The sequence below is a fragment of the Puma concolor genome, chromosome D1 (genome assembly GCF_028749965.1).
Source record: "Puma concolor isolate L17-30 chromosome D1, mPumCon1.1.hap2, whole genome shotgun sequence".
NCBI lineage: Eukaryota > Metazoa > Chordata > Mammalia > Carnivora > Felidae > Puma > Puma concolor.
Window position 1 is genome coordinate 11,860,300 of NC_141676.1, and position 13,084 is coordinate 11,873,383.

The following is a 13,084-nucleotide window of genomic DNA, read 5'->3' on the forward strand; positions in this document are numbered from 1 at the left end:
TGTTATGTAGGACACTAGGCTCACACAATCCCAGATTCACCCAGGATATAATTGTAGATCAGAACACCAAATTATTTTACAGGAAGAACTCATAGCACACAGTAGGTCCAGAGTAAGTGCTCAAAAATATTGGTATAAAGTGAAATAAAAGTCCTATAATAATGTTGCTCTGGCTTGAATACTCATTCCCAGCCATTTGTGGCCTGATTTTCCAGAGACGTGTTTGAGAATTATTGTCACCTTTGTCTGCTTTATTTATTTACTTATTTACTCATCTGATAGTAACAAATATTGGTTGAGCACCTGCTATGTACCAGATACTGCACTAGATCCTGTAATACAACAAGAAGCAAAAGGACACAGTGTCTTCCCATAAAGAGTTCACAGTTTCCTAGAGGATGACTAGAGGCCAAACAAAAAGGTCATTAAAGTATACAGTGACAGGGGTGCCTGGGTGGCTCAGTTGGTTAAGCATCCGATTTTGGCTCAGGTCATGATCTCACAGTTCATAGGTTTGAGCCCCGCATCAGGCTCTGTGCTGACAGCTCAGAGCCTGAAACCTGCTTCTGCTTCTGTGTCTCCCACTCTCTCTGCCCCTCCCCAATTTATGCCCTGGCTCTGTCTCTCTCTTTCTCTTTCAAAAACAAAATAAAAACATTAATGCTCTACATTAATTAACGTTTCATTGGGAGGTACAATCCTAGGGCAGCCAAGGTAAAGGGGCAAGGAAACTAAGGGAGAGATGGAGACAAAGCAAACTAAGGGGGTATGTTACTGAGCTGATCACAGCTTAAGGAAAGACACAATTGTTTAATCATGCGTATATCTTTAGACAGACCACATGAAGCCCCCTGTCCTCCAAACAGTCCAGTGGAAGGAAGAGAAAGTGATTTGTCAGATCCCACATATCTCTTGTCACTAATGCATTCATGTTCACTGGCACATGGAATGAAGTCCTCTGTACTTCTGAGTTGCATTTTCCAGATTTTCTGGCCAACTACTGGAGAAGCCATATCCCATGGCCATGGCCCAGTGCTTTAGCTGAGCTCAAAAGTGAAGAAGGAGCCAAAGTCTCTTGGGGTCCAGTAGTGTTTAGGGTCTCCAGATACAATATAGCATGTCAAAAGACAGCTCTGTACCTTGAGTTTGCCTCCATGACACCCGCTAATAAACATACATGGTTAGAAATTTCTAGGGCACCTGGTTGCCTCAGTCGGTTGAGCATCCAACTTCGGTTCAGGTCATGATCTTGTGGTAGACTAGTTGGAGCCCCACATCGGGCTCTGTGCTGACAGCTCGGAGCCTGGAGCCTGCTTCGGATTCTGTGTCTCCCTGTCTCTCTGCCCCTCCCTAGTTCGTGCTCTGTCTGTCTCTGTCTCAGAAATAAACATAAACATTAAAAAAAAATTCTTACATATTTCCACCCTTCAACCTTCCCTGCCCCAATCCCTAGCAAACCCTATTCTACTTTCTGTCTCTATGAATCTGCTTATTCCAGGAACCTCATGTAAGTGAAATCATACAGTATTTGTCCTTTGGTGTCTGTCTAGTCCCAGTGTTGACAGGCCTCAAAACGCTGGCATAAAATAATTGCTGGGATGTGGACTCTTACATTGGATTTCCCTCCTAAATGGGATGTCTTGACCTGTTTGCTCTATCATCTCAGAGCCTGTAGGTCTCTGCCAATGACTGTTCTGGAATCTCATGAATAGAGTTCTAAGACTGCAAGTTTCTTACTATATTTGTTTTTTTATTCACTTATTTTTCCAACAAATATTTACTGACCTACTATGTGTCAGATGCTCTTCTAGGGAAGACTGGTATTCGTGTGGTTAGGTTGTTAAAATATTGAAATATATTCCTCTTGTAGGTTAACAGATGCTTTTCCAAACCTGCCAAGTACCCTATCTTCTGTGGTCCCTGCCCCAGAAACCCTGAAATTCTCCATGATCCACCAATAAAGGAATAACTGGGCCAATAGGAGGCCTCTAGGACCCTCAAACTATGGTCTTCACCCATTCTGATTAGTCAGTAAACAGAATAGACTTAGCCATACTCCCACAGGACTTTCAGGATGGTGAGCATATAAGTCAACCACCTTCCCTTGCTTGGATCTGGTATACAGCATCACTGTCAAGATGACCATAACACAAAAGTCTGATCTCAGTCACCAAAGGGTCAAATGGATCAATCTGGGTTCAGTTGAAGAAAAAGCTTTCTGAGAATCAGAATCAGAACTGTCTGTAAATAGTAGGTAGGGAACCACTCTGCCCTGGAGGCATCTAAGCAGAGTTTGCATTGTATTGGATTGTAAGACTGTATTGGAGAAGACTCAAACCTTGGCTGGGAGAGCAGGTCCTTTCCAATTATGGGATTCTACATGGGACCACAGCCAAAATCCAGCCCCCACCCCTGTTTTTGTAAATAAAGATTTATTGGAACACAGCATTTCCATGCATTTATGTATCATCTACTTTTGAACTACAAGGGCAGAATTGAGTAGTTACCACAGAGGTCATTTGGTTGCAAAGCCTAAAATTTTTTACTCACTAGCCATTTACAGAAAAAGTTTGTCAACCCCATTCTAAAAGATCCCTAGGATGAATTCTTTGACAAAGCAACCAATCACTTCTAATTACCTGTGTCATTAATCCAGATTGGCATGGCTACTAGATTGCTTTCCTTAAAGTGATGCATGTCTTTGTTTAGGATATTAATAAAATATATTCAGGCAATCCCTCTGAGTCAATATGACTTCCCATGCTGTCAAATGGATGAGTAGAAGAAAGTCAAGCTCCTGAGATGCTTTAACATTTCTTTTCTCCTATTTCCGTGTGAAAGGTTTGAACTACAGTGTCAACCTGAACATGGCAGCAAGCTCAACAAAGCTGAAAGCAGATACATACTGAGCTCCTACCTAGGTCATAGGGAACTTTATATGGACGATTGCTTTACATGGATGATTTTACAACTTCATCTGTTACACACAGGTAGATGCTACTGTTCTGTTTCATAGTAGAGGTGATGGAGGCTTAGGGAGGCTCCCGAACTTGCCCAGTCACATATGGAGCCAGGGTGTTGCCTACATTTCAAGTCTGAAAACTCTGTTTCACATCCACGTTTGTCAATCCAGAAGGTACTTTGAGTGACTATACAAACCCCAACAAAGTCTAAAGATTGAATGGACCCACAAAACAGCCCATGCTCTTAATGTCACATTTAGATCACCAAAAAAATAGTAGAGAGACAATAGGAATATTTCAATGGAGGACCCAAACTCCCAAGTCCACATAATTCTGGAAGAACCACCTCACCTAACTTGCCTGTTTTACCTTAACCTGTTCATGATTATTTCAACTAAAAAGAAAAATGTCTCTGTTCAAAGTCACTTGAAGATTGTGTGGTTAAAGAGGGAAAGATTGAATGGTAGACTGGTTTTGTGTTAACAAGTAATGAGACAAATAGAGAAATATAAAATCTGCCAGCAGTTGACTCAGGTCAAATGCCACTCAGTTACTTCTTTTGTTCAGATATTCCTCAAGGAGGAAGTTACATGACAGGAAAGAGTTGAGAACTAAGAATTGAGGACACAGAGAAATCCCACTGTGTTCCAGCCCTGTTATGTGCAAAGCCCTTTGTGTGAAGCTGCTTTCAGCTGAAGAAGAATAGAAGAGTACTCTTCATATTAGGCTGATGTCATTAGGAACCCTGAAGGCAGATGGGAAGGGACAATGGGCTGGTCCTAACTGCTCTGTCTCTGCAGAGCTTAGCTTGGAGAGGAGATGGAAAGGGGCGGGGACCTCTAAGGGCTCACTCGGTCACCCAGACTCTTAAAAGAGCATCAAATTTGGCATTGGCTACTCCAAATATGATGCCTACAAAGATTGCTTGACAAATAGATGCTCAATAAGTGTTTGTTTAATGGGTGGATGAAACAAGCTTCCATTCGAATGTCCTGGAAAACTGTGCAGGGAAGGATTCAGAGGCAGCCTCAGAGATCAGCAAGAATGGATGGTGTGACTGCTGACTGGTGTCTGCCATGATGTGAAATAAGGAAGCACAGCCTGAAGACGGAGTCAGAATTTGTATCTTCTTAATGCAGTGGAAATGTCATCTTACATCACAGACTGTGTCCCTCAAACCTACATATGGAAATGGCAAAGAAAAAAGAGCAGAAAGGGAATCGTTGATGAGGATAAAAAGCACTAGAAAAATCGGAAGAGTGGAGGGAAGAGTGTCAACACAGAAAAGAAGGAAAATGGCATAGGCTGCCAAATCCTGGCCTAGCTTTCAGTGGGAATATGCAGAATTTCACACGAGCCTTCCGTTTTTATCAACCAGATTAAAAGGATTTGAGGAACCACAGTGTTCTTATTTTGGGGTCAGACCACAAACAATGCTGGTGAAAACAGTCCCAGAGGGGAAGGAGATGACAAGGCAACTCTCAAAACATCAAGTTAGCAATCAACTGTTCAGGAAAGAAAATGTTGTCACTGTGTTAACTGATACCTCCTGGATTTTCCAGAACCAAGTTTATTCTAGAGTGTATAAAAGTTATTGTTCCCTGATCCGTTCATTTGGTGACCATTTGGCTGGTTTCCTGGCTCCCTGCTAAAAATAAGAAATGGATTGGTCCCTGCAAACACAGCCAGAATTTCCTGCCCGTGTCAGACCACAGGTGAAATGCAGAGGTCGGAAACATCTGGACCAGCTCCAAACCCACACAGAACTGAAGCTCAGACATGAATCATGGTTTGGCTCAGAAAGTTGCACGTGCTCAAACTGAGAAAGAAAGCAGACGTGGGACTTCCCTCTTACCTCTTTCTGGGGGAAGTGAAATCTCTCTTCTGCACAGAGATGCCAGCCTTTGTAGAAAAGTTTCCTTTTTCTTCTATAGACCAAAGTTGCGTTTGTAGGCCCTGGAGAGCAGCGATCTGGAGAGTTTCCGCGATTGCATATGCATTTCAGCACAGGCAAAAGCAGAGGAAGTTGCTGGTGAGCAGAGTAAAGCAAGAAAGGAATGGGTGAACCCCTGTCGTCCAAGTCTCATGGCCACTTCCTCCCACCTGACCACCATGAGCAGCTATTCTTGAAGGTAGCATGCAAATTCAGGCTGTATTGGAATTCCCATCTTTTACACTTCTCTTTTCATTGTTTCCCCGTGAACAGAAAAGAGAACTTCCTCGAACACGGCAAAGAGTCATAGGCTTTAGATCATTACAGGTATATAGAGATTCCAAAAAAAAAATCAGTATCTTTTGTTTCTTAAATGAGTCCTTGTTGCTTATTTTCCTGAGTACAAAAGCAACAATTATTCAATACCCATCCCTGTGTTTGGAACTCAGTAGATTCTCACTAAAAATGTGCCAAATATGTGAAGCTATGCTCATTTTTGAAAACTCAAAAAACACAGAAAAGTAAGAAGGAAATTTTTACATAATCTATAAAACTTACCAGCAAGATATCATCTCTGTCAATGGGTTAATGTATTATCTCTCAAATGGTATCTATGTACATAGTGGAGGTCACACTGAAAGTCTGTTATGCTTTTATCACTTCACTTTACGGCATAAGAATGTCTTTTTTTTTTTAAGTGTATTCATTTATTTTGAGAGAGAGAGTATGAGCAGGGGAGGGGCAGAGAGGGAGAGGGAGAGAGAGAGGGAGAATCCCAAGCAGGCTCAGCATGCTCAGCATAGAGCCAGATGCAGTGCTCAATCCCTGTGAGATCATGACCTGAACCAAAATTAAGAGTTGGACGCTCAGCCGACTGAGCCACCTAGGCACCCCCGGCACAAGAATTTCTTATGTTACTGAAAGTTTTTGAAAATAGGATGATGATGGCTGTAAAATATTTTGTGATAGGGATGCAATCTAATTTCACTCTTATCAGCTCTTTTAGCTATTTTCCACTTTCTGCTATGGTAGAAATGAAGAAGACAGTTCAAACACATGATGGCTGGGTGTTCAGAGATATAGGAACACCTGAATAGAGAATTATCTATATTCACCTTGCTTGTATTCTCATCGCAGAAGAGTGAAAACTCAACAGGATCTATCACCGGGCAAACAGAACGTAACAAATTGTCAGCGTGTCTCCAAAACCGTGTAACATGTGAGGGTTTTCTCATGATGATGAACTAGCTCCATGACAGTCTGGAGAGGAGTGTGTGGGAATTTCAACAGACTTACCAGAAATGCTTGAGGGCACTCAGCTCTAATTTTTCTAGTCCTAGGATCTCCCTACTGAGCTACAAATTTATAACTAATTCATTTATAAATTAGCCAGGACATCCCATGAACAAGCTTTCTTCTCTGACCAAATATAAACCAGACACTCATTCATACATTAATCCCTCTTGGATATAAGTAAATTCCTCCAAGTATGATAACCTAGGCATGAATAAACCCAGAGCATCACCAAGGTTTTAATAATAACTAGTGAAGTTCAACCCGTGAACCTAGACCACTGGCCTCATTCTATCTGAAGACACCTGTCACTGCATCAGCGGCAATATTATGGTCATTCATTTCCCTGAAACCTTTCCCAGGACATGTACAGGTGATAGTGTAGTGATACCTGTAAACTGAAATATGACATTTTCTTTTTTTCTTTTTTCCCAATACTTTTAAAATTGATTTATTTTTATTTTGAGAGAGAATGAGAGAGAGAGAGAGAGAGAGAGCAAGAGGCAGAGGGGTAGAGGGAGAGAGAGAGAGAGAGAGAAAGATTGAGAATCTCAAGCAGGCTCTATGCTCAGTGCAGAGCCCAACTCATCACTCGATCCCACAGCCTTGGGATCATGACCTGAGCAGAAATCAAGAGTCAGACACTCAACCAACAGCCACCCAGGTGCCCTGAAACATGATGTTTTCAACCTCAGCACTGCATCTGGTTTGTGATATGATTTTGGGGGCCACGAGGGTACAATTGTGAGCTTCCTTAGTTCCCTTGGATCCTTTGGCTACCACTGAATGTGCTAAGAGGCACCTTACTGGTCTCAAAGAAGTAATGGAGCTGGGCTTCGATTAATCCTGCTACCAGATCAGTGGGTCTGGAAACACTGTTCCAAAGTATAGAGTCTAACAGACATAGTATTAGCACACAAAAGGAAATTCATGAAATTATGTTCTCCTAATGATAGAATGAATGAATTGTTGCTTTAAAAAATGAGTAATAAAAAAAAAAAAATTAAAAAAAAAATGAGTAATAAAGAGCCACATTCTTTTTTATGCACCTATACTGAGCACATGAACTTAACAGCAGAACAAAAAAGTAAAACTATAACAACAGGTACCAACTTATTGCTAACGATACACACACAGAGGATGTAGAAGTGTGTAAATACATACACATATGTTTCTTGGCCACTGTCTGCTTTTGATAGGTCAAAATCTAGATTATAGTATAGATTTTCTCTTTGTTTTAACATTTCTACCTGAAAGGAAACAACACAGTGTGGGGACCACTTGCCTTCACTCTGAATGCTGAGGACGATGCAGACTGAGGTTCACGGAATCCGCTTCAGGTCCCTTCAGCTCTGCTTCAGGAAATAGCACCTCCAAAGCCTATACTATTAGGCTTGTAACAGTAGAACTCCACAGTCCTTGTGTCCAAGATTTTCAGTCTTTTCTTGTGTGTGAATTGCCTTTACCCTCAGGTGAATGGGAAACCCAGCCCTCAGCCTTGACCTACAGCTACTTGCCTAGGTAAGGCGGAGGCAGTGTGTCTCAGCAAGGATGATGCTACCATTCACCTCTGCATTTACAGTAAAAGGAAACTAGTATTGGAGTCCCAGGGGAGAGCAGTTCAGGAAACTAAAACATCAAGAGAGTGAACAAAAAGCAAAACGAGAGCTTTCTTTCAAAGCCGGAAATCTCCCATGGAGGAAGCACTAAGACATGCGGTCACACTTTTTCTGAGAACCCACCGTGGCTGCAGAGTAATCAGCCTGGGGCTGGGGGCTGTGGGGGGCAGTGAGGGTGGTTAACTGGTAAGGATAAAGCTAGGACAACCTGATCTTCTCAAAGTCCTGATGGACCTTAGTATTCCATTTGATTCTCATTTCCCCATTTTGCAATTAGATCAGCCCAAAGAGGAACTGGTGGCTTTAAGGGAGCTGCTGTATGTGTTTTGTTTCAGCAACTGCCTTCTTTCCCATCTGTTCGGTTTGCACCAAGCTCGCTGGCCGCTCCTTAGGGCTGGCGTGTGGCCGGGGCTTCTGAGCCATGAACAGCCTCAGGGGTGCTATCCTCTTGTGGGCACTGGTGGCATGGGCTAAAACGGATAAGTCTCTGGGTGAGACAGATGAGACCAGATTTCAAAAATGCAAGAATACCTTAAAACTACCTGTTCTGGAAGTCTTACCGGGAGGTGGCTGGGATAACCTGCGGAATGTGGACATGGGACGGGTGATGGACCTGACTTACAGGAGCTGCAGGACCACGGAGGATGGACAGTACATCATCCCCGACCAAGTCATCAGCATCGCCCAGAAACAGACCAATCTGGAGATGAACTCCGAAGTCCTGGAGTCCTGGGTGAATTACCAGAGCAGCACCTCCTACTCCATCAACCTGGAGATCTCCCTTTATTCCAAGGTCAACGGCAAGTTCTCCTCTGATTTCCAGAAGATGAAGACCCTTCAAGTGAAAGACCAAGCCATAACCACCCGGGTGCAGGTGAGAAACCTGATCTACACAGTCAAAATCAACCCGGCTTCAGAACTCAGCTGGGACTTTAAGAAGGAGCTCATGGACATCTGTGACCGCCTGGAGAACAACCAGACACGGATGGCCACCTACCTGGCAGAACTGCTGGTCCTCAACTACGGCACCCACGTCATCACCAGCATGGATGCTGGGGCTGCTCTCATCCAGGAGGACCACATCAGAGCCTCGTTCCTGCAGGACAGCCTGAGCAGCCGTACTGCCCTGACCGCGTCCGCCGGTGCTGCCTTCCAGAACATCGTGAACTTCAAATTTGAGGAGAACTACACTTCGCAGAACACCCTCACCAAGAGCTACCTCTCCAACCGAACCAACTCCATGGTGCAGAGCATTGGAGGGCTTCCTTTTTACCCAGGCATCACCCTCCAGGCCTGGCAGCAGGGCATCACTAACCACCTGGTGGCCATCGACCGTGCCGGCCTGCCTCTGCATTTCTTCATCACCCCCAACATGCTGCCCGAGTTGCCGGGGCCGCTCGTGAAGAAGCTGTCGAGGACGGTGGAGGCTGCCGTGAGACACTATTACACATTCAACACCTACCCTGGGTGCACAGATGTCAATTCACCCAACTTCAATTTCCAGGCCAACACTGATGATGGCTCTTGCGAGGGAAAAATGACCAATTTCTCCTTCGGAGGAGTTTATCAAGAATGCACCCAGCTCTCTGGGAAGGAGTTTGTCCAACTCTGCCAAAACCTGGAGCAGAAGAATCCGCTCACTGGTGATTTCTCATGCCCCTCTGGCTACTCCCCAGTCCACCTGCTGTCCCAGATCCATGAGGAGGGTTACAACCACCTGGAGTGTCTGAGGAAGTGCACCCTCCTCATCTTCTGCAAGACTGTGTGCGAAGATGTGTTCCGGGTGGCAAAGGCTGAATTTAGGGCTTTTTGGTGTGTGGCCAGTGGGCAGATACCGGAAAACTCAGGACTGCTTTTCGGGGGCCTCTTCAGTGGTAAGAGCATAAACCCTTTGACGAATGCACAGTCGTGCCCTGCTGGCTATTTTCCACTGAGACTTTTTGAAAATCTCAAGGTATGTGCCTCTCAGGACTATGAGTTGGGCTATAGGTTTTCAGTCCCCTTTGGCGGGTTCTTCAGCTGTGCAGTGGGGAACCCCTTGGTGAATGCTGCCATATCCGGAGATTTAGAGTCACCTTCTCTAAGAAAGTGTCCCGGGGGCTTCAGCCAACATCTCGCCCTCATCAGTGATGGGTGCCAAGTGTCCTACTGTGTCAAGGCTGGGCTGTTCACAGGAGGGTCTCTGCCCCCTGCCAGACTCCCACCTTACACCAGGCCACCCCTCATGAGTCAGGCTGCCACCAACACTGTCATGGTGACCAATAGCGAGACTGCAAGCTCCTGGATTAAGGATTCCCAGACCCACCAGTGGAGGCTGGGGGAGCCGTTAGAGCTACGCAGGGCCATGAGGGTCATCCATGGGGACAGCAGCGGTCTGTCGGGAGGGGCGGCAGCTGGGGTCACAGTGGCAGTCACTGCTGCCCTGGCAGCCACCGTCACCCTGGCCATCTACGGCACCCGGAAATACAAGAAGAGGGGATACCAGGCATTGGAGGACGAGACGCAGAGTTTGGCTGCGGGCACGGCAGCACCTGGAGATGTCCCCGACCGAGAGCAGGAGCAGAGTCCAGCCTAAATTTCTCCCAGGAAACATTTCTCTCATCTCTGGCCAGAACCACAAGCATGCCTCTCCTTCCTTCTTTCTCCACTTCTGCCTGAGGACTGCAGCAGCAGGTGCAACAAAAGGCAGGTATAACTTTGTGACTTCCTTAGGGCCCTGGGCCAGGAAATGAACAGAGAGCTCTGTGGACAGGGGTTGGGGTGGGGGAGGAGAGCACATGTGACTTTTTAAGCAAAAGTCATCAGGGGTAGGGGCTAAAACACAAAGAGCGTGTCTTTTCTCTGTGTGCATCATGGATTATCTTCATCTGAATATATGTGAAAAGAGAGGAGGGAGCATGTTAATATTTGGATTCGGAGACCCTGCGTTTAATCTGAGGTCAGCCACAGTTTCCAATTCACGAGCTATAAGAATTTCTGCCTGTACGTGTTACCCTCCCTCTGTTCTGTTTTGGTTTTTTTGTTTTGTTTTTAATCTGTCTGGATTTCATGCTCCTGGAGGCTGAATGATCCCCTGGAAGACCCAGGAGGTCCCATGTGACCTCTCATTTTCAGCATAGAGGGCTCTGTACTGATGGACTGGGTCCTTACAACTGTATCTAAACAGAAAGATGTTGTCTCTCCTAAGTCCATGTTTTCCAACTTTCCAACCACAATTCAGGCTTACTCTGACCAGACCACTCTTGGCCTTCATACTAGTGTCATGAAGTCCTCAAAAACAGATTTTAACTTATAATCTTCTATTAGGAGGTCAAGGGAGAAGGGATGGTTTGGAGAAAAGGCATGAAGAAAGAAAGGGTGAAAATTGGAAAAGATCCTGGTGCTCAGGGTAACTGGAATTCTTACCCATAACCACCTACCTGGCTTATGGAGCTGCAGATTTGGGTAACACAAGCATTCCATTTTCTCAGTCTCTGTTACCAGAGTACCGTCCTTTCTTTTTCCATGAGTGGTCCTTCCCCTTCCTGTCCTTGTATCACGGGTACACATCCCCAAATACACACGTGCACATACCTCCACAACCCCCCTCCCCTGGCCTCCTAGCACACACACACACCCCAAACACAACCCCACTCCCAAGTCCCCCAAACACACACACCCCAAACACACACAGAGCCATAGACACACACACACACACACACACACACACACACACACCACATTCCAACAAAAAGTCTGCATTTCTCTAGGGGTGGGAGATAAGGAAAAATGCAAAAAAGTCACAGTAAGCCCACACCCAAGTATTATTTCCTCCCTAAAACCAAAACAGAGTAGAAACTACCAATTATGTATCCTACCTTTGTTTTTTGTTTTTTGTTTTTCCAGCAGAAAAGGGACTGATATGATCAAATCCCTGTTTTTAAATGAAGCAAAAAAAGGCACCCAGCACCCTCTGTGACACATGTATTTCAGTCCCAGGCTGACTTCCCTCAGGCATCTAGAGGGATGCATGCCTGTTACCTGGCATTTGGGGCTTTGCCCAATTTTAATACCAATCTTACTGAATTATAATGAATAGGGTGAGTCTATTAATACTTCTCCGCAACATCTTTTTTTCTAATTTTCTTTTTTATTAAGTAAACTCTACCCTCAATGTGGGACTCCAACTCATGATGCTGAGACCAAGGGTCACGTGCTCTACTGACAGAGCCAGCCCCTTCTCCACAACCTTTTTAATAGTTACACAACTCTTCACCAAATCCAATGTCATTAATGAGCTCATTTCCATGAAGGATAATCTGTCCTCACCTCAACATTCACAGTCGAGAGCTTAGGTTCACATAAGTCCTGAGGAGCCTGAAGATCCCAGCCTGTGGGAAGATGGGAAGGAGGTTCCTTGTCTGCCTCCCACTGTGAATACCAAGCGAATCACAGAAGGTGAGCCCTGCCCCCCCACCCCCCACCGCCAGGCACTGACACTGATTTCTACATCCTCTTCTCTGAACCCTGCCTCTTAAGCATTAAAATATTCTCTTAAACCTCTGGGTGTTTTGTGGGTAAATTTCAGCTGAGCTAACCACTTTTCTGCAAATTCCCCATGAACCCCTTGAAGATTACGGAGCCTGAGAGACAACGGTCCAGCTACAGGCTGCCAGACTTTGCGCTAACTGCCCTTGGAAATAAAAGTTCTTCACAAACTTCTGTTTCTCACAGAGTTGCACATAACCATGCATTAAAAATGTGGACCTAGGGGCGCCTGGGTGGCTCAGTTGGTTGAGAGACTGACTTTGGCTCGGGTCATCATCTCATGGTTTGTGAGTTCGAGCCCCGCGTCGGGCTCTGTGCTGACAGCTCAGAGCCTGGAGCCCACTTCGGATTCTGTGTCTCCCTCTCTCTCTGCCCCTCCTTCACTCATGCTCTGTCTCTCAGAAATAAGTAAACATTAAAAAAATTTTTTTTTTTTTAATGTGGACCTAAGGAACACTGTCCGGCTGCTCATCCACAGGAAATGAGAATGCAGGGCTTTGCAGTTTGCAATCATCCTTTTGCCAAGTCAGCACCTGGAGAGGGGAGTTCACAGGCTCTGTTTTCCTGATCTGTGAGCTCAGACTGGGCGCTGCGGGAAGGCTCACCCCGGCTTCCACCCAAACCACACTCCCCAGACTCTCAGAAATAGAGACACATGTGGGTGACAAAGGCAGCTTTGTGTTTGCATTTTGTGTTTGTGTCTGTGTGAGCATCAGGATGATTAATACTACACATGTATTTGACACACA

At 45.2% G+C, this 13,084-nt stretch overlaps 1 protein-coding gene across 1 annotated transcript; it reads left to right on the forward strand.

The window, feature by feature from the left end:
* Positions 1 to 8,091: 8,091 nt before the first annotated feature.
* On the forward strand, positions 8,092 to 12,505 carry MPEG1 (macrophage expressed 1). Its single transcript, XM_025929113.2, has one exon. The coding sequence runs from the start codon at positions 8,230 to 8,232 to the stop codon at positions 10,381 to 10,383; it is 2,154 nt and encodes a 717-aa protein (XP_025784898.1). The 5' UTR covers positions 8,092 to 8,229; the 3' UTR covers positions 10,384 to 12,505.
* Positions 12,506 to 13,084: the final 579 nt, after the last annotated feature.

Coding starts and splice junctions, on each gene's coding strand:
- MPEG1 (XM_025929113.2), top strand. CDS start 8,230: ATGAACAGCCTCAGGGGTGCTATCCTCTTGTGGGCACTGGTGGCATGG.